General features: G+C 35.1%; 2 protein-coding genes and 1 pseudogene across 6 annotated transcripts; 1 reads left to right on the top strand and 2 right to left on the bottom strand.

The window, feature by feature from the left end:
* Positions 1 to 2,663: 2,663 nt before the first annotated feature.
* LOC130728744 (heat shock 70 kDa protein 18-like) lies at positions 2,664 to 5,075 on the top strand. The gene is made up of 2 exons (XM_057580304.1): positions 2,664 to 3,288; positions 3,383 to 5,075. Exons 1-2 carry the CDS (start codon positions 2,664 to 2,666, stop codon positions 5,068 to 5,070), a joined length of 2,313 nt encoding a protein of 770 aa, XP_057436287.1. The 3' UTR covers positions 5,071 to 5,075.
* Positions 5,076 to 5,908: 833 nt separating this feature from the next.
* Positions 5,909 to 14,749, bottom strand: LOC130728745 (soluble starch synthase 3, chloroplastic/amyloplastic-like). Of its 5 annotated transcripts, none has more exons than XM_057580307.1 (9): positions 14,596 to 14,749; positions 14,212 to 14,476; positions 13,947 to 14,001; positions 12,590 to 13,843; positions 11,739 to 11,953; positions 10,334 to 10,604; positions 9,057 to 9,232; positions 6,282 to 6,385; positions 5,909 to 6,188 (listed from the first exon to the last, which is right to left on the bottom strand). In XM_057580307.1, exons 2-8 carry the CDS (start codon positions 14,338 to 14,340, stop codon positions 6,299 to 6,301), a joined length of 2,187 nt encoding a protein of 728 aa, XP_057436290.1. In that variant the 5' UTR covers positions 14,341 to 14,476; positions 14,596 to 14,749; the 3' UTR covers positions 5,909 to 6,188; positions 6,282 to 6,298. The 5 variants fall into 5 exon arrangements, with proteins under 5 accessions (XP_057436290.1, XP_057436291.1, XP_057436293.1 ...); XM_057580308.1 differs by having other exon boundaries at positions 5,910 to 6,106; XM_057580310.1 differs by lacking the exons at positions 5,909 to 6,188; positions 6,282 to 6,385 and adding an exon at positions 8,691 to 8,934 and having other exon boundaries at positions 14,596 to 14,748.
* Positions 14,750 to 18,439: 3,690 nt separating this feature from the next.
* LOC130728743 (ATP synthase gamma chain 1, chloroplastic-like) lies at positions 18,440 to 20,263 on the bottom strand (annotated as a pseudogene).
* Between the last annotated feature and the right edge of the window lie 111 nt (positions 20,264 to 20,374).

The following is a 20,374-nucleotide window of genomic DNA, read 5'->3' as shown; positions in this document are numbered from 1 at the left end:
AAAATAGGAGTGAAAGAATGGAGAAAAAGATAAAAGTGGATCAGTAAACGAGAAAGAAGGAAGGGGATTGGGAGAGATGGGACGTGAGAAAAGGGAGCGAGACGCAAATCAACTTTTGAGCCTCCAAAAGGTCCAATCAAGTGTAAGAAAAGTCGCTTATAAAAAAAAAAAAAAATTTAATATATTAGAAGGCCCCTATAATTGTAAAGAGAATCAAATCTAGGGCTTGAAATTTTTTTGCATCAAATTGGATCCCTAGAAATTTTTTTTTAATTCAATTAAGGGCAAAGTGTGTCAGCCTTCAATTTTATCCCAGTCATAAATTCCAAGTGGCTTTTATAATTTTTTTTTAAATAGAAAAATTATAAAACTTTATTTTTAATTTCCAACTCATACTAAAACATAAATAAAAAACTTAATAAAATCCCTAATCTAAATATAAACTTAATTTTTTTTAAATACCAACTAATGTTTATCATTTTATTTTATTTCCAACTTATTTCATAAAAAATAAAACCTATTCTAATTAAAACTAAATCTAACCTAATCTGGATTTAAAAAAAAAAAAAAAAAAACCTAATTTGAAGAACCATGAAGGAGATAAGGCAGAGAAGGAAGAAGAAGGGAGATTGAGATGGTGGGCAGGGTCTGATCGAGTGGAGGAGGAGGGAGTGGCGGCGGTCGCAGGAGATGAAGGAGATGAGAGTTGCGGCGGTGGGGTTAGGGGTTATGAGCGGTGGCGATTCTAGGTTTCTTGATTTTGGTTGAGTTGCAATGGGTGGGGTTGGATGTGGGTTGCAGTGGTGGGGGTGGGGGTTGTGAGCGATGGGGACGGGGGTTGCAAGCGGCGGGGGTTGCGACGGTGGAAATGGGTGTGGTGTTTTGGGTGGGTATGCGGTGGGTGAGGGGTAAAACCCAGACACGAAATCAAGACACAGGCTTCCCTCATCCCTCTTTTCAGATCTGGTTTCTCTCATCCTACGGTGCCCGTCTCACTACGAGCGGAGCTCAGATGCGTCATGGGAGCTTGGGCCAGTTGCTGATCCAGGAGGAAGTGGTGAATTGGTGATAGAAGGTGAAAGATGGAACATTTTGAGGAACGAAGTCAAATTGACATGCCCATTTTTTCAAATCCCCTTCTTTTGCTTTATTCGTGTTAAAAATCCAATCTTTTTCACGGTCGGATACTAAAAGAGTGTTCATTTTTCTCTCATGAAACAAGGTGACCAAGCTTCAATAATTGGGGATGCAATAGATTTTGTGAAGGAGTTGGAGCAATTGGTTCAATCCGTTGAATCACAGAAAATGATGAGAAAAAATAAAGAGGGTTGTTCTTCTTCATCTATGTTTTCTAAGCCACCATCAGATTCATCTCCATCACCTAGTTTTGGAATGAGGTCATCATCATCCACAGAAGGATAAGTTCTTGAGAAAAAGACGCAGATGAGGACCAGATCGAGGAAGAAGGAAGAAGGAAGAAAGAGCAACAATCAACTTTATGGATCTAGTGGTGATTGAAAGAGAAGATTGACTTTCGGAGTGGTTACAGGGAGTGGGTTTAGCTGCGAGTTTAGGGAGGAAGATGGTTGTGTGGTGGCCGGAAGTTTCAGGTGAAGGTTGAGTGTGATGGTTCACGGTGGAGGTTGGGGAAGGAAGAGTAGGTATGAAGTAGAAGAAGAGAGAGAAAATCAAAGATTCAGAGAGAAAAGATGAACATGTGAGAGAGAGAGATGTTTTTGGATTAATTTTCTGAAGATTAAAGATTAATGTTTGATTAATCTTTAAATGATTGAGTTGGAATTAAAAATTATTTTTTTTTAATTTTTTAATTAAAAAAAATGTAAAAGCCACGTGTAATTGATGACTATGACAAAATTGAGATCTGGCAGCATTTGGCCTTAATTGAATTTAAAAAAAAAAAAATTTAAGGACCCAATTAGATGCAAAAAATTTCTAGCCCTGAATTTGATTCCCTTTACAATTACAGGGGTCTTCTGATGTATTAAGCCAAAAAAAAAATAAATAAGTGTAAGAAAAGTCTCCTCCTAGCTAATTGGCTGTGAGAGGCTCTAGAAGATTTTTATCATTGCAAATCCCATGCATCAAAGAATGGGATTTCACCTATTTATCTCACACCTATTTTTGAAAAAAATCTCAAAATACTTGTAATTTAATATAAGTCATGAATTAAGAACATATTTAACTTGTATTTGTTATTCTTTTACATTGAAAATATAATTATACTTTCCAATTATATGACTTGATTTATAGATATTCTCCTCCTCAATTCACATGTCTCACAGTTCTTATCACTTAAGTTGTCGTTTGGGACAACCTTATATTTATTCAGACAAACATGAAGATATTTTTGTACAAAATAATTCAAATTTCAATATGTTTTTTGAAAGAAAATTTCAATATGTTAATAATGTTTTGTTCACATATAATTTTAACCTTAACCTTACAAAAATAAGAAGGAAAACAAAAGAAATGAGTGATATGATCCTCTCTACATGTATTGGGTTGAAGTACCCCGTGTACTTCTCATCAATATATTTCTTTGCTTACAAAAAAAAAGTGATATCATATGTGATGTGATAAAAAAATGTAGATAAATAAAAATAAAATGTGTAAAAATGAGTTGGAGGGGAAATTAGGTCTAAATGAATATGAATGTTACTTTCACTTCAGAAACTCCTGCTCTCAAACTCACAAAGCTTCTCTCTCACGCTCCCTCCCTCTTTCTCTTGAAGAACCATCAAAGGTACTCAAAGGTACGCATCCGGAACAAAAGATCACATTTTCCCTTCCAAATTGTATCTTTTGATTCGGACAAAAGATTAGATGTATGTTTTTGTTTTTCTGTTGAGGAGTTAAGCTTTGCTAATTACTATTTTCTTGAAACAAAATATATTAATTACATTGGTTCATCTATCATGAAGTTATTTGTCACATGGGATATATTAGAAACTATTCAGCTTATGAAACATAAAAGTTGTACTTATGTTTTGTATTCAACTCAATTCAGTTCTTTTGATAACGTTTCTTTTGTTAGATTGAAAGAAAGCATGGGCAAAAATGGTGAAGGATGTGCCATAGGAATCGACCTTGGCACCACCTACTCGTGTGTTGCAGTTTGGCAGGAGCAACATAGTAGAGTAGAGATCATTCACAATGATCAAGGGAACAGAATTACTCCCTCCTTTGTTGCTTTCACTGATCAACAGAGGTTGATTGGTGATGCTGCTAAGAATCAGGCTGCTACAAACCCTGAGAACACTATCTTTGGTAAAATCTTCTACTTTTATTACTATCCTCCTCTAAATATTTACCTTAAGCAAAACAAATGAAACAGTGTTGAGAATTTTCATTATTTATGCAGATGCTAAGAGGTTAATTGGTAGGAAGTATAGTGATCCCATCATTAAAAATGATATATTGTTATGGCCATTCAAGGTTATTGCGGGTGTTGATGACAAACCCGTGATTGCTGTTAAGTTTAAGGGTCAAGAGAAGCATCTTTCTGCTGAGGAAATATCATCCATGGTTCTCACAAAGATGCGGGAGATTGCAGAGGCATATCTGGAGTCACCTGTTAAGAATGCAGTTATTACTGTGCCTGCTTATTTCAATGACTCTCAGCGCAAAGCCACTGTAGATGCTGGTGTCATTGCTGGTCTCAATGTTAAGCAGATAATCAATGAACCCACTGCGGCTGCAATTGCTTATGGTCTTGACAAAAAAACTAATCATGTGGGAGAGCGAAATATTTTCATTTTTGACCTTGGTGGTGGTACTTTTGATGTGTCTCTCGTTACAATTAAAGAAAAGGTCTTCACAGTTAAGGCCACTGATGGAAATACTCACCTTGGAGGAGAGGACATTGATAACAGAATGGTGAACCACTTTGTGGAGGAGTTTAAAATGAAGAGCAAATTGGATATTAGTGGTAATGCAAAATCACTGAGAAGGTTGAGAAGCGCATGTGAGAGGGCTAAAAGGACACTGTCATCAATGGTTGTAACCACCATCGAGGTTGATGCTTTGTTTCAGGGCATTGATTTCTGTTCCTCAATTACTCAGGCAAAATTTGAGGAAATCAACATGGAACTCTTTGAAGAGTGTATGGAGACAGTAGATAAGTGTCTTGTTGATGCTAAGATGGACAAGAGCAGTGTGCATGATGTTGTCCTTGTTGGTGGATCTTCTAGGATTCCTAAAGTGCAACAGCTATTGCAAGAGTTTTTCAATGGAAAGGATTTGTGCAAGAGCATCAACCCTGATGAGGCTGTTGCTTATGGTGCAGCTGTCCAGGCTGCTTTGTTGAGTGAAGACATTAAGAATGTTCCAAACTTGGTGCTCTTTGACGTTACCCCACTGTCTCTTGGTATATTTACAGCAGGAGATGTCATGAGTGTGGTGATTCCTAGGAACACTACAATTCCTGTTAAAATGAAAAAACAGTACCTTACCATTAAAGATAACCAATTTAGTCAACTGATTCAGGTTTATGAGGGTGAGAGAGCAAGAGCTGGAGATAACAATTTGTTGGGCTCTTTTCTTCTTCGTGGCATACCTCCTGCTTCTCGTGGCCACCCATTTGATGTATGTTTTGCCATGGATGAAAATGGTATACTAACTGTTTCAGCTAAGGAAAGAACCACTGGCAATACAAATGAGATCACCATAACCAATGACAAAGGAAGACTGTCAGCAAAAGAAATTAAAAGATTAGTTCAAGAAGCTGAGTCTTACCAGGCTGAAGATCAGAAGTTCCTCAGGAAAGCCAATGCGATGAATGCTTTGAGTAAATACGCTTACAAGATGAAGAATGCTATGAAGGATACTAATCTCAGTTCTAAAATTTTACCAATAGATGAGCAGAAAATTAGGGCTGCAATTGTAGAAGCTGAAAATTTTCTTGATGGCAACCAACAAGCAGAAGCCTATGTGTTTGAGAATTGTCTCCACAAGGTGGAAAGCATCTTTGAACCAATTATAATCAGGAGGAAGCGTGGAAGAAATGACGAGGTAGTTGTTAATAAATTTGGAGAAACTTGCTTAGCTTGACACATTTTGATGGTTTATTTTGTATTTGCTTTCTTTTACTGCCCCTTCGATTTAATTTTGAAAAAAAAGGCTTTAATTGGGGCTAGGTACCTTTTCTGTTTCAGGGTCTGGACTTTAGATTTCAATTGTAATAGATGTTAATGTTTATTATCATTCCTAGTTAATATATTTTGATGGTTGTAATTTGTATTCTGTGTAATGCCATTTTGTGCTCTTATCTTATTCTAATGCATTGCAGATGACTATAGTATTAAAAACTTATTCTCATATCTTGTTCGCCCCTTTTGTCTTCTCTTTGTATTTATGCTAATTGAGTATCTTGGAGATTTTGGGTTAAGAATTCTAGTCATTTGTCATACATAAAGCTTAAGAAGCGATGTGTTGCTTACTGTCTTCCTATATATCCTAAGTTCTGTAATGAATCCATCTTGAACATAAAAAGAGAAAATGAAGTCAATGACTAATAAGTTTTCACATTTTTTTCCTGCTCCCTCCAAGATGCAGAAACACTTTCTTTATTTCATAAGTACTAGCGTTTTTACTCTGTGCGTTGCACAGCGAATATTGATCTCATTATTTAGGCACGTACTAATGAATTAAGATATGAAAAAAAATGAGCATTCAACCAAACAAAATCAATCACAATGAGTGTCACACAACTTGCAAAATTTGACAAAAACTTCATATATATTTAATCTAAGTATTTTTAAAATTGTGAAAATATACTTAAATTAGATGAGATTTTTTCCTTAAACCAACATTTAATGCATTACAATTTGACAAATAAAAATGTAAGGAAAATTAATAACTATTTTTCAAAAACTTAAAAGGCTACATAAGGGTTTATACCTATAAGGAATCACGTATCAAGGTCCTTATACATTATATCACAAAGTGGAACGAAAGAGTATGGAGTTAAGTTGATAGTTTTGTTAGGAACCAATTGTATAGATGTATGAATATCAAAGTTGATATTGAATGGATGCGAGGTTGGGTGAAAATCATGACCGCTTTCACCAACACCAAAGAATGAAATCTGATATACGCTTCATTCAGTTAGCAAAGATTGAAATCGATAAATCAAAAGTCTTCCTAACATAAGCATGAATCTTAAGGCTCTGAAATTTAAAAAGTGAAAAAGCTAAGAGATTTATTAATGCATTCAAAAATGACATTAAAACAAAGTGATTCATAAAAAAAAAGTGTTATACCTTGTCATCCATAGAAATCATTTCCATCGAAAATGGTAGCTTTGAGCCATATAAGCTCGGACTTTGCCATAAATGATTGACTTTCGCAACAATTGTCCAGTTCTCTTTGGAGGCATCGATTTTGGCGAGATCATCGATTTAGGAAGCATCAGAACAAATTAAAGGTTAATTTCAAATATATCAAGTGCTGGAAAATGGATGGAATGATGGAGGGGAAATGTAACATAAATGGGTATATATAGTTGAAATTATGGTTAATGATGACTAAAGGTGAAAACAATATTTCATTCCCAAATAGAATATGTTATTTTCATTCAAATTTGAAATTGATTTTTGGAGAATTAAGACAAGTCTAATAAAAATAAATAAAATCAATTCATTTGAATAATTCCGGATTTATAATTTGTAACAGTCATGTCAGAAGTCAAATTTGTGGAAGACTTTTTGCTGATTTCCAATCCTTCCATTTTTTACCTCAATTAAATTTTTGGAGAACTTTTTACTGATTTTCAATCCTTCCATTTTTTTGCTGAATTTCAATCCTTCCTTTAATACTTTTAATTCAATTCAATTAAATTTATGTTAAATAAGGAAATCAAGGTTTTTCTGTTTTCTTAATAGTAATTAGTATTAAATGTTGTATTATGATTCTTTTAAATATGTAAACGAATTAAATGTTTAAAATTGTCAATGATACATAATTAAATTAAGTGATCGTAATCAACAGTTATAATTAAACTGTTTAGAATTAATCAATGAAATTCGAAAAAGAATTTCCTTAAACAAATTGCCATTGCATAAAAATGTAAAAAATTATTTCAAATGCGATTTTTTAAAAAAAAACGGATTTACCATTTATTTAATATAGCATTTAATGTTTTTTATGAGTGTAAATACAAATTAATATAATTAAGTGGTCTATTTAAGAAATTTGAAGGAAATAAATAATTAATTGCAAAAAGTAATTTCCTTAAATAGATAGCACAAAGTAATTTCCTTAAAAGGAGTTTGAAGAAAATAAATAATTATTTGCAAAACCTTGAATATAATAAACCTTGAATACTATTAAAATAAACTTTGAACGTAATATAACAAACCCTATATATTATATTGAGGTTGTGTATATTAACTTAAAATATTACGTTATTAACATTTCCGGATCCTGTATATTTTAATTTAAACAAACAAAATTTCAAACATTACGTTATTAACTTTATTTATAATTTTTTCATTTAATGAGGGACAAACAAACAAAATTATAGGGAAATCACTTAGGATAATTAATTTGTGTGAGTCTCTCTAGCTGTGACACTTGTCAGGCAGAGATGGTGGTGAGATGAAATTGATTCTTAGAATGTCATGTGTGAAATTGTTTTGGATAACGATTTTCTTTTTAATAGTATATAGATGAATTCTATGGCATTGGCAGCTTCAATAACACTATTTATGCCACCTTTCTTGTATAAAGTTTTTCAAAGTTTACAAATTAGAAGGGTGGATTTAGTTTGTAATCCCAATGACCTCTCTAGTGGAATAATATTTGATTGATGTTATTACCATAATGTAATCATGCTAATCAAGTGAGATTGGAATTTTACACTTCACCTAAATTTGGAAAAAGAAATCAATTAAGAGTGGATTAGTGATCAGGGCTACATATAATTTGCAAGAAAACTTGATTCAATGTCATGTACCCAAAAAATAGCATGCATTTTATTGCACACGGGCATTGCAGCAAAAATCAAGTCAAAGACCTGGAGAACCAAGACAAAACATCTCCAAGTTCAACTCCCATTTAAGCTATCTCAGTAATTCCCAGCAGCTCAGTACAAAGTTACTTCAATCACTCATGCAAGGTTCGAGGAATTGAACATTGACATGTTTCGTAATATTTTTTAATTTTTAATTTTCTTAATTAATATACTTAAAAGTTAAAAGTGATCATTCTATTAAAAGTAAAATTTTCCATTTATAAAAATGAGCCTTTATTTTTAAATTGATTAAAATTAAAAAAGTTATATTAATTAACCCATTTTAATTAAAATTATATAGGTAACTAATTGATTTTATTTTAGTATCGGCAAGAGATAAACAATAAAAATTAATTAAATTTAAAAATATCATTAAAACTATTATTTTTATTTTCCGAACCATCAAGTGCTCAACACACGTGGAGCTTGCCATGCTCGGCTCTGAAACACATGCATCGAAGTTGAGTTTGGAAACTCCTTTGTGAGGACGCCACCTATACCCTTGGAAATTCTATGTTGTTTTTGGGAAAAGAATTCAAAGTTATGTTAATGTATACCCCCACCCCTTAAAAAAATTCAGCTTATTAAAATTTGTGTTCTGTTCACTCAAGAAACTTTTCTAACATCTGACATATTGAAGGAAGGTAGAATGCTAATATCCTTAAAAGTGCAGAAGTTCAGATATCATCAAAGTTTGAATTATTGTTTATCCATCCCTTCTCTTTTCCCCCATCAAAATGAAAATGCTGATTTCCAGCCCTACCAAATCTAGAATTCCATTTTTTAACATAGAAGGATATTGAAAGAGTATAAAAATTGCAACTGATGTGCTATTTGTTTTATGAAAAGACCACCAATGTAACTGTCTGCTGCAACAGTACATCCCAAAACATAACACAGCACTGCACAAACAATAAAATATCTTCACAGTAAATTCCTAAAACATGACAGCCTCGGCAATAAAAGAAGCCTGCAAAGAGACATGTAGATGAAATTGAGATAAGATACAAGGAATATAGCTTACCTTTGCAATCGGGGCCATCTCAACAGCAATATGGGTGATATGCAAAGGTGGTTCCTTTACAATACCTCCAAAAACTGGTATGTGATAATCCATTCCAAATTTATTGTCAAAAACTCCACCACTTTCACTCTCAGAGAATACAAAGTCCATCATGTATGCATCCAGTGGAACCTTAACTGCAGAAACACAAAATTATTTAACTTCTTCAGGATCAAAGTCCAAATGTCTTTTTTTTTCCTGGAGAGAACAAAGTAGCTACGTTCTGTATGAAGTTGAACTATACCAAATTTATAAAGTACATCCATCTTAAAAAGCTATTTCTAACGATATAAGATCAGTGAAGATGGAATCTGAATACAATCATAAATGATACAGAGCACAAACTCCGTGCAGCTTTCTTCATAATGTTGGTGACAATAAACACTCAGCATTATCAAAGACCAGCCGAGAGGCTTAGGACACAGAGAGTAATGGTACGTGAAAAACATTTTAAAGATGCCAATATTCACTAAGACTTCTAATCATAATATTTATCTCTAGATCTATGCATGGGCAACATGAAAACATTTTTGAACTCTCAGAATTTCGGTTAAGCCTAATTCTACCCCAAAACCTAGCTTAGGGGTGAGGATTGTTCTACTCTACATAAGAACTATTTTGGTTATATCTCTAGTCAATGTGAGACTTCTCATTACACACCCCTCATGCAGGTGGCTCATATCATATATGGATGCTCTCCAATAAACAGATCTAGGATAGACTGATACCATCTTAGAATTTGGGATAGTGCTTACTTTACCCCAAAAGCTAGCTCATGGATGAAGATTGCTCTACCCTATAAAAGGACTATTTTGGTCATATCTCTCCTCAATGTGGGACTTCTCAATATGAACAAATCTACATGTAATTGGGAGGTTCTGACACTTGTTGTTGCCTTTTTTCTCCTTGATTGTTATTTAAATAGCATTATCCACACACAGAATACAAACTGGTAGGGTAGCACAACAATTCATTCAATAGAAAGACCATTAATCTGGTAACATAATAGCACATCATATATGGTGATAACATCAAAAGTGGTAACATAATATATTTGGAGGACAGAGCATATTTCAGAAATAAGTCAATAACACTCTTTAAACAAATCTTAATAAAATAAAAAATAGAAGTTAAGCAACCAAAGAGACATTAAAATCCTTAATGTTGCTAATTGCAGGAATTCTGTGGTCTAATGACTCTAATCATCTTTGAAATGTAAAACTGAACGAGAGACTCACCACAGGCTTTGACATGAGTGCCATTATCTGCAGGCAACATTCTCTGAGGTGGCAATGGGCCAATGCGATGAGACCAACGATTAAATGAGCATCTAAACCAAACCTCAGGTTTTCCTTTCAGATTTGTGTTGGAGGGATTGTAAAATACTGTCACTATGCTCCCTGCTTGAACATCAAGAGGCTCGGTAAAGACAATATGCTTTTGAGACAGCAAAAATGTTTTCAAAGTTTTTTCCTTTGTTTCAGCTTTCATCTTTGCTGTTTTTGCAGCCTGTCACCAGAATAGGATTAAACCAACAATATTGCATTAGTATCTATGTTAATCATTTTTCTTCCAAAAAGAAACACCTGAGTGAGTAGAGCAAGATTTAGGCAAACAGTTTAAGGGATCAATCTGAAACCCGTCTCTGAACAAAAGAATTTCAACTATAGACCTGACTAAAGAAAAAAGGTGAACTTATCCTCCACACATTGTGATTTCATCATAAGAGTAAGCCCTCGAGTCAGTGTTATTTCTCAGAAGTTATGACATGATTTCTTAAAACTATCACATCATTGATCCATGTCATTAAGATTTCAACAAAGTTTAACATTGGTTGTCAACATGCAACATCACATTAGTCCTCCAAAAATATTTGTTATCGAATTAGTTCCTTCAAGATCTAAAACATTACCACATTATTCCTCCAAAATTTGTTCACCAGATTAGTCCGTAAGAAATTTAATTCATCACCAAATCCCTCCTCCCATACAACCAAATTAGTCCTTCTGAGTCACCACTTGAGTCCTTCATAAGGACATATATGGTAACATTTTAGATCTTTAACAGACTAATTTGGTGAAAGAAAAATTCACAAAACTAATATGGTAACATTTTACACCTTTGAAGGACTAATTTAGTGACCAGTTTTTTAAAGACAGATGTAGTGGGTGATGTGTTAGGATGTAAGAGATGGGAAAATTAGTTAGGGGATTTTATAGTAGTTAGGAGCTGTTAAAGCAGTTAGTTAGTAGTAGGAGGGGATTGGGTAAATAAATAGGGGAAACGAAATAATAGAGATTTTGCACGACTGATAATTTGAGAGAGAAACGAAAGATCCTTCGAAGGCGGAATGGAACCCTTAGGGATAATTCCATTCTCCATTTTCTTTCAGTTTTAAATAATAAATGTCTATTCTTTTAATCCTTTTTATCGAATTTTCGTTTTCCTTAATGCTAATTTATAGGACCAACTTCAGGGCTTACTCTTTTAAAAAACACAATGTCTGTCTTTCTGTATATATTTACATGAAGGGGCACAAGAAAGATTAATAGATTACTGAAAAGATTATCGTTATGATTGGCAAGTATCTTAGGTGGCACCTCAATATTACCATTTAGGAAGTCATCTCAAGCAAGAACAAACCTTTGCACGTATTGTTTCCTCTCTTAACTTCCTATCCTCCTGAAGTTTTCTGTATATCAGCTGCTCTTCCTCAGCCCAATACTGTTCATCAAGTGGAGCTATAGGGACAATAGCATGGAAATCTTGTAACTGGTTGTTATCATACACAACTGCATTTTGAGGTGGACCATCGGCAAACACCCAATCCAGGACAAGAGCTCGGTCGGGTACAACAACTGCATGATGAAAAAAAAATTGTATACTTCAAATTAATCATAAAAAATAGATCAAGTATTTATCCCTCATCTGGATTAGCTGACAATCGAACAGCCACTGATCTAGAACTGCTTGAAGAGTTGTTGAGGTGATTTTACACCCTATTCTAGAAGTAAACATCATACTAGAAATGCCAGCCAAATAAATGTAGTGGTAGGAATCCAAAGCAATGAGGTAGAATTTAGAAATGGTCATGAAACTTTTAAAGTTCAAAATTCTAATAATATTTTTTAATACAATAATGGGCATAAACACAAGTATCCCAGCTCCTTAGCTGAAAACTTTTCATGTTTAAATTAAATGATGGGCATGGCAGATCTATAGAAACAATTCACTTCAATTCTGATTCTTCTTATGGATAAAAAAGGCACTTCAGAACCATGTATCAGCATCTATCTGTGAAAACATACCATTCACGTATTGCATTGCCATCATTTTAAGTTACAGAGATGTCAAACTCCACCTCTGTGCATGTACCTCATAGCACACATTTTGTCTATTCAATCACTTATTTATTTTAAATTTCAGTGAAAGATCAATTTTCAAGGAAATGAACTAAAATCAAAGATAAGGAGTAGATATATAAACAAACATACCATCTGCATACCACCAATCACCACCTTTTAAGACAGACTTCACAAGCCTTTCAACAATTGACAATCCATCCTTCCAATTATTATACCCACCATGAATCCATATTTCCTTAGCTTGTGCAAGAGGACCAGAGCCTCCTTTATAATATAACCTAACCAAGTCCTTCCCTTTGAATTCAGTAGGTTCAATACACCAAACATTATCAACGGATTTTACAGCCTTTTTCACATGTGGCAGCAATGTTTCTCGCTTTGTTTCTACCTCCACTCTTGCCTGTGACCTGTCCGCTTCTTCCGCAGCTTTCTCTGCTTCTATTCGCCTTTGCTCTTCAGCCTGTCTTTCTCTTTCAGCTTGCTCCTTAGCTAGTTTTACTAATTCTTTGCGTTTCTCCTCAAGCAAGAAATCGTCAAATGCTAATGCATCCATTCCACCCTCAACAGGTATACAGAAGTCTTTGCCGTCATTGTTATCATAGACATCTTGTCCATTGAAGAACACAAAGTCTAGTTTGTAGGCTTCTTTGTGAACATGTAATTCGCAAAACCACCAATCACCCTTGAGATGCGTTCTATTCATCCTAAGGGTAAAAGATTTCCACCTCCAATCATTAAATGCCCCCATGATCAGAATATCTGGTTCATCACTTAGGGTTGAAAGACTCTTATTAAGATACACTTCTATGTCTTGATCAGGTTTAACCACAGGAGGATACACAAACATCTTGGTACCTTGTGAAAGATTTTCCTCCGCAATCCTCTCTATTTCCTGCCTCCTCAAATTTTGTTCCAGCTCTAACTTCAACCGCCGAGAAGCTTCCTCGCTTATTCTATCATCGCTAGCAGTGCTTGTTTCCTCACTTTTTACCTGAACATTTTCATCAATTTCTGCATAGTCCAATGTCCTTTCCTCTGATTCATTAACAATCCCAACATCTCCATTGTAAGAAATCCCCTCCCGTGATTTGAGAACAATAACATCCTCATCAGTTGTAGAAACATCTCCAATTTCCTCACCTCGGTTGCTCGTAACCCCTTGGTTATCATTATCAGTATTCACATCGAGTGTTTGTTTATTACCGTCCCCGGGAATCTCACTGACGGTTGGAGTTAACGAATCTCCCTTCTTGACAGTAGCTTTCTTTTTACTGGTGTTCTTGCTGCTTGCTCTAACAGGTGATTTTGGGGCAAAACCCTTGGGTGCAGAGTCCTTAGGCCTTGCAATTGACACCTTCTTCTGCTGTCTCCTCCTAGAAAAATCTACCAAAACATAAAAACTAAACAATAAATTCCTAAATTCATAGCAGCAATCACCTCATGATTCCAACACAACAAACATAAAAAGAAAAATGAAAAAATAAACCTGCACTACTAGCCTTGACGCAGAAACCACCCCAACCTGCCTTGCACCCTGAACTCTGAAACCCAAAAAAAAAAAATTGAAATTTACAGTTCCATCATATTAATCCAAGCTTAAGCTCAACGGGTCGGTGCCCGTCTCGTTAAAAGTGATTGTTTGAACCCGAATCATGCAAAGTTCAAACCTTTAAGAGCCGCGAGCAACAAAGTACACCAGAAAAAATGTTTAAAATTCAAAAAAAAAAAAATTATGAAAGCAGAAAAATTACTTGATAGCCAGCTGCAGTTGTTACTGGATGACGAAGGAAGAACCCAGAAAACGGCGTGAGCTTCAAACAACCGCCGCCTCTGTCAGGGAACGTTGTTTTAAGGTTTAATGGCAAAGAAGACATCTCCATAGTTAGCTGCTAATCACGTTGTTGGTTTCTATAATAGCATTTGATGAATGAAATCATCATCACTTCATCTTTGTTCTTCACTCACTTGTTTCAATGGTGGGTGAGTGAGTGATCCAATTAAGCTGTGTCTCTGAATCTGTGTGCCAACCAAAAATCATAAAATAATAGTAAAACGTTACAACTGCATAAAACAACAAACACTATTATCGGCGGTGTCAATCTGTTTGAAATGAATTGAACCACATGTGTACTTACTCCTATTATTCTGTGATGATATTGAATTTGATGCACTTTCTCTTTGTGTCAAGTTTATTACAACAGGCCAACAGCTTCATCCATTCTGTAAACGACAACACATCCAACGCTCCTAAATTACTAGTGTTTTGAGTGGTTATTGCAGGATTGAATCTGTGTCCAATTTTTCTTGTCGTCATGTTTATTTTATTTTATTTGTCAACTTCGCATGTATATGTTGCAACTTGCAATGCTACACTTTCATTTCATTTCCCTCTCAATTTTTTATTCTTTTTTCTCAGATGTATATTCTCTTGCATTTAAGTGTCCGTTTGGCATCCCGTTAGAAACATAATGTTTGAATTAACGTAATTTTGTTAAAATGATTTTGAGTAAAATTATATTTGAGTAAACGTGATTTATGTTTGGATGATTTGTAACAAATGTAATTTTAAAAAAATGAATACCGTTTGGATGATATTAATTGAACTCATGTTTGACACTATAATTAAAAAAATAAATTATATTTATATTATTAAATATAGTTTTAAATAAATTATATATAATAAAATCATAAATTATACTATTTCTTTATTATGAATATTTTTCAATTTTCATTACTAAAAATAAAATAAAATAATAAAAAGGAAACAAGATAAAGGTACACCACCTGTCAAAAAAAAGATACACGGACACCAACTTTTAATTCAATTTGGTTTAAGAGACCTTGCATCTTCCTCTTTGCTTCTTCGTTTGCTATTTCACTGTTGCTTTCCTCTTTCTCTCAAACCACAGTTGCAACTCGCAGGTGCAGGGGAGCCCAGGTGACATCGGAACCAACAGATAGGAGACATGACGACTGTGAAAGAAGGCAAGGATGGAGGAAGGTCGCATTCTCCACTAATAGAAACAGGGTCCTAAATTCCCAATTTGGTGAAAGCCAAAATTATGGCTTGTCTTTAATTCTCTAACGCGAACGCCAGACGCTACCGCTCCAATTTTCCGCTTCTCGTCCAACGTCGTTTTGGTGCTGATCTGCGTTGGTGCGTTTCCAAAAACGCCAAACCAAACAGGTAAAAATCAGAGGTGAACCACGTTATTTCAAACGCAACGCCCGTTAGGGGTCTTCAACGCTATACCAAATAGAGCCTTAGGGTTTCTCACTCATAAGTGACTTTCATCTCCTTGGAGGGAAAAAAAAAGAAAATTATTTAGTGATAAAAAATAATTTTGTTGAGAGAGATGAGTATCTTTCATTGGATGATGTGGGTATATGCGAGGGAATGAAATGGATCCTAAAAAGAAAATACCAAAGTTAAGCATGTCAATTGATGTTAAAAAAAAAGCATGTCAATTGTAACATGAAAAGTGAATTACCTTTTTTTATTCATGATTCTTTTGTAAAATAGCATTATAAACATTATAACTACAATGAACTATAGACATTTATGTTTAATTTCTAAACTGTGATTATTTTATTTATAAGTTTTTTTCTCATTTAGTATGTTTAATATATTGTTCATCGGCTCTTATCACTTGAGTTAATTTTTATGAATCATAAAACTCATTTATCTATTTTATCTTTTTTTGTTACATTGGAAACATAAATTGCACCCGCCAGGAATCGATCTATGGACCTCCCCCTATCCAATTCATATGTCCCGGCTCCTACCACTTGAGCTATCATACGGGGACATTTATTTATTTATTTATCTGTTGGTACTTATTCCTTTTTTTTTATACATGTTGGGATTTATTCCTTAAAGCTAATAAAATCTAAACATAATATATTTTTATTAAATAGAATTGACAAAAGATTGAAAATACTTTTTCAAATTTTTGTAATTATTTATGTATTTTTATCAAAATATTTGAATCACAAATGAGAAAACATATTCCAATATATGATGATTAATTAACTGGACTTTAGTGTGTAGCTGTTATAGTAATTTTTTTTTTTTTTTTTGAAAAGGCTGTTGGAGTAATTTTGATATAGTGTAACTTTGTAAGATGAGACACAAAAAATAATCAATAATTGACGCACTAAAAATGAGTATTATTGATGTGGAGGTATGTGCAATTACGGTCACGGACGGATTCTGAAGTTGAAATAAAAGAAGACATGGCAATGAAGCAAGTGAAATCCGTTTCCTCATTATGTTTTCGGCTGTCACAAAATTAGTTGGCAAACTCAATTTTCTCTCGAGAGAGTTAGGGATTTCATTGAAAGAACATTCTCATCATGGACAAGTGAAAAAAAAAAATCGCTGTATTCTTCTCTTCATTGCCCATGTCCATGTCCTCTTCCAAGACCAGGTTGTCTTAGACTTTTTTCTCCTCTATTCTCCTTCAAAGAAGTTTTGGTTTTGAGAACATGTTCCAAATGCTCATCATGTCTCCTTTTGAACCTTTTTTCATATGTTTGAAGTGAACTCATCAATTGGTCCACTTTCAACATGACTAAATTCGTTGACTCATCAATTGCACAATATACATAATCAAATTTTGTGCTTAACGATTGAAGAATCTTTTTTACGACCCGAACATCTTGCACCTTTTCTCTATAACATTCCATTTGGTCTACAACCATAATCATTCTACCGCCAAAATCTGAAATAGACTCTAACTTTCTTCATGCGCAAGGATCCAAACTCTTCACGTTGAGTTTGTAGACACACTTTCTTCATGTTGCCTGCACCTTCATGGGAGATCTTCAAGATCTCTTAAGCATCTTTGGATGTAGAAGCATTGGACACATCTCGAACATGGTTTCATCTAGACTTGACAAATGAAGGTAATTTCTTGTTGATGCTTCTTCTTCATCTTCAGCAAATTCTCAGGTGGAAAAATAACTTCATTTTCAGGTTTGGCATAACTTTTCTCCACAACCTCCCAAGCATCTTGAGGGCCTTTCACATGCCTTCATGCAACAACACCAATTATCGTTATTATCTTTGGTAAGAAGAGGGAATTGGAATATATTAAAATCATTGCTTGCCAACTCTCAACAAACGAAGTATTTCTCTCAACTCACATTGTTTCTCTGCGCTCTCAAAACCTAAACTCTAGTACCACTTTATTGGAAAAATAAAAGATGGAGAATATAGAAAATGAGGAATTCTATTATTTTATCACACATGTTACATAAGATGATTCTCCATTTATAATAGAGGAATTCATAACAATTGCATAATATGGTCGTTTGAACCAATTAGAAGATAAACACTAATTAAGACGATGAAGGAACCCTTGCATATGAAAGATGTTTGTGAAGTTAGTAGGTCAGAACAATCAAGTGCAGAACTTCAATCAGAATATGACTTAATGACACCTAATTAGCAGGCGGCCAAACACTTAATGACATTGTAGTTAATCATGCTTCTAGACTTTGAGATTCTCTCGCTGATTTTGAGTTGATTTGAGCATTGGAATGTCTTTTGCAGTTATCTCCCCTACCATAGACATTCCCTGCAGTATCGTGCTCGTCCTATGCTCTCTAACACACACCACCACGATCATTCAGTGAATTATCTCACTCGGATTCTGGAATATCAGTTTTGCTAGTAAGCCATTGATGAATATAATGTTTTCAATTACTTACTACCTATATGTTACATGTAAGATGATTAACCTTTGATTGTTATTTTCGTCAATGTGATACATCATGTATTAACATAAGTATCTAACACAATAAACCACATTGTAGTGGAACATTTTGAGATTCATAAGAGCTGAAACACCATTATAGAAGCACAATCATTAACTATTTCTATGGTGCAATTGAGAACAAATCAACAGAGCTAACACTCTGAAGCACTATATTGATCAATTATTACATATATAGTTTAGAAGAGAGAAAAAGGAGTGAACAAAAACAGAGTCCGTTTAGATTGAATTGCAGTTTTCCTCGCGCACAAAGTTTGCACATCTGGAAAAGATTGTGAAAATTACACAACAGTCTTAAACAAACACAGTAGAATGTAAAGTATTCATCATTATAACAACAATACCTACAAAGAAATCCAAGCATGGATCATGAGACAGAGAGAAGAAGAGTGTTCTGTTCTGTTCTATTCAAGGGCATTAGCACCAGCAACAATTTCCAGAATTTCTCCTGTGATCTTCGCCTGACGCTGCCTGTTATACACAGTTGACAAGTTCTTCTTCAAGTCACTGGCATTATCACTCGCATTACTCATCGCGCTCATTCGCGCAGCGAGCTCACTCGCAAGTGACTCCTGCAACGCCCTCAACACTTGACTGTTCAAATACAGAGGAAGCAGAGTATCAAGGATCTGAACAGGGTCCTGCTCAAACTGCAAAATCGGTGAGAATTCTGCAGTTTTAGTCCTAAAGGTATCTCTCTCCACAGTCAATTTCCCTTCCTTGGTTGTTAACCTGAACAGTTCATCCTCAGCAGCATCCACACAGTTCCCATTGATGTCACAGATTTCTCCTTTTGGTGACAGAGGAAGCAGAGTATGAATCACAGGGTCAGATTTCACCAATGACACAAACTTCGTGTACAAGAGCTCAACCTTATCAACCTCCTCACTCACAAACAGTGAGAAAACATCATCTGCAATAGCTTGAGCCTCTTTGGCAGTGGGAAGCGTGCCACCTTCAAGAAATCTATCAACTGGAATGTAAGGTCTACGAATGAAGTAGGAGTTACCCTTTTTGCCGACACTGATGATGGTGTATTCCAGACCAAGTTCCTTCAACTCTTTGATTCTGGCTTCAGCTTTCTTCAAGATGAAGTTGTTGAATCCACCGCAGAGTCCACGATCTCCAGTGCAAACGACCAGGGCAACCTTCTTCACTGGCCTGATCTTGGTGAGAGGGACGTCGACATCTTCGGTTTGGAGCTGCTCGTTGATGCTGTAGAGGACTTCAACGAGGGTCTCTGAGAAGGGTCTTCCATTGACAACAGCTTCTTGAGCTCTTCTGACTTTGGCAGCTGCCACAAGCTTCATTGCCTCTGTGATTTTCTGGGTGTTCTTCACGGATTCTATACGGGTTCTGAGCTCTCTGAGGCCGCACTGAACAGGGGAAACAGAGAGGCGTGAAGGGAAGCTGAAAAGGGTTGAGGTGGATAGAACGGAAGGAGAGGTTAGAGGCATCAGATAGAGAAGAAGGCTTGGAAGACACCAACATGGTGAGGTTGGAGCAAGACATTGTTGTTGTTGGTGTTGCAATGGAGTTTTTGGTTGCTTAATTTTGAGGTGTGTTTTGGTTTGGAAGGTCTTATCTTGTTCTCATGTCAGTGTGTTGTGTTGGGTTGGGATTCTCTAATCTCTATTGCCATGGAAGAAGTAGCAAGTGGAAATGAGTGGAGGGAATGAGAGGAAGTGGATGAGGTTTTGGGATAACGATTTTGACCGTTGGTGGAGAGAGTAGATTGCACCTTACAGGTAATTCTTGTGGGTCCAACTCTAATCTGATGTGGCTTGCCAGGCTTGGTCTCAATGGTATATGCGGCTGTTCGATAAGTGATTCCTTCTGCAATTAACTCAGTTCATCTCTCTGACACTAACATTTCACTTTAGTTAAGATTGTTTGTGTTACTATCAATGTTTCCTAGTCCATGTCAAATCTAAAGTTACTTTGTAAATGTTGTTAGAATCCAGTAAGATGCTAAAACCAGCATTTTTCTTTCTTGTTCATGTGAAGGTGAGAATTGCTCATAAAACATGTCTAGACTGCATTGTGATTTGCATAGATGATAGAATTTATACCAACTCTAGGCCTTGTTGCGATTATGACTGCAAATTATTTCAGCTTCAGAACTATTTCAAAT

Source organism: Lotus japonicus, chromosome 1 (assembly GCF_012489685.1).
Source record: "Lotus japonicus ecotype B-129 chromosome 1, LjGifu_v1.2".
In the NCBI taxonomy this organism is placed as follows: domain Eukaryota; kingdom Viridiplantae; phylum Streptophyta; class Magnoliopsida; order Fabales; family Fabaceae; genus Lotus; species Lotus japonicus.
The sequence above is the reverse complement of the archived record's forward strand: the minus strand, read 5'-3'. Positions and strand labels throughout refer to the sequence as shown.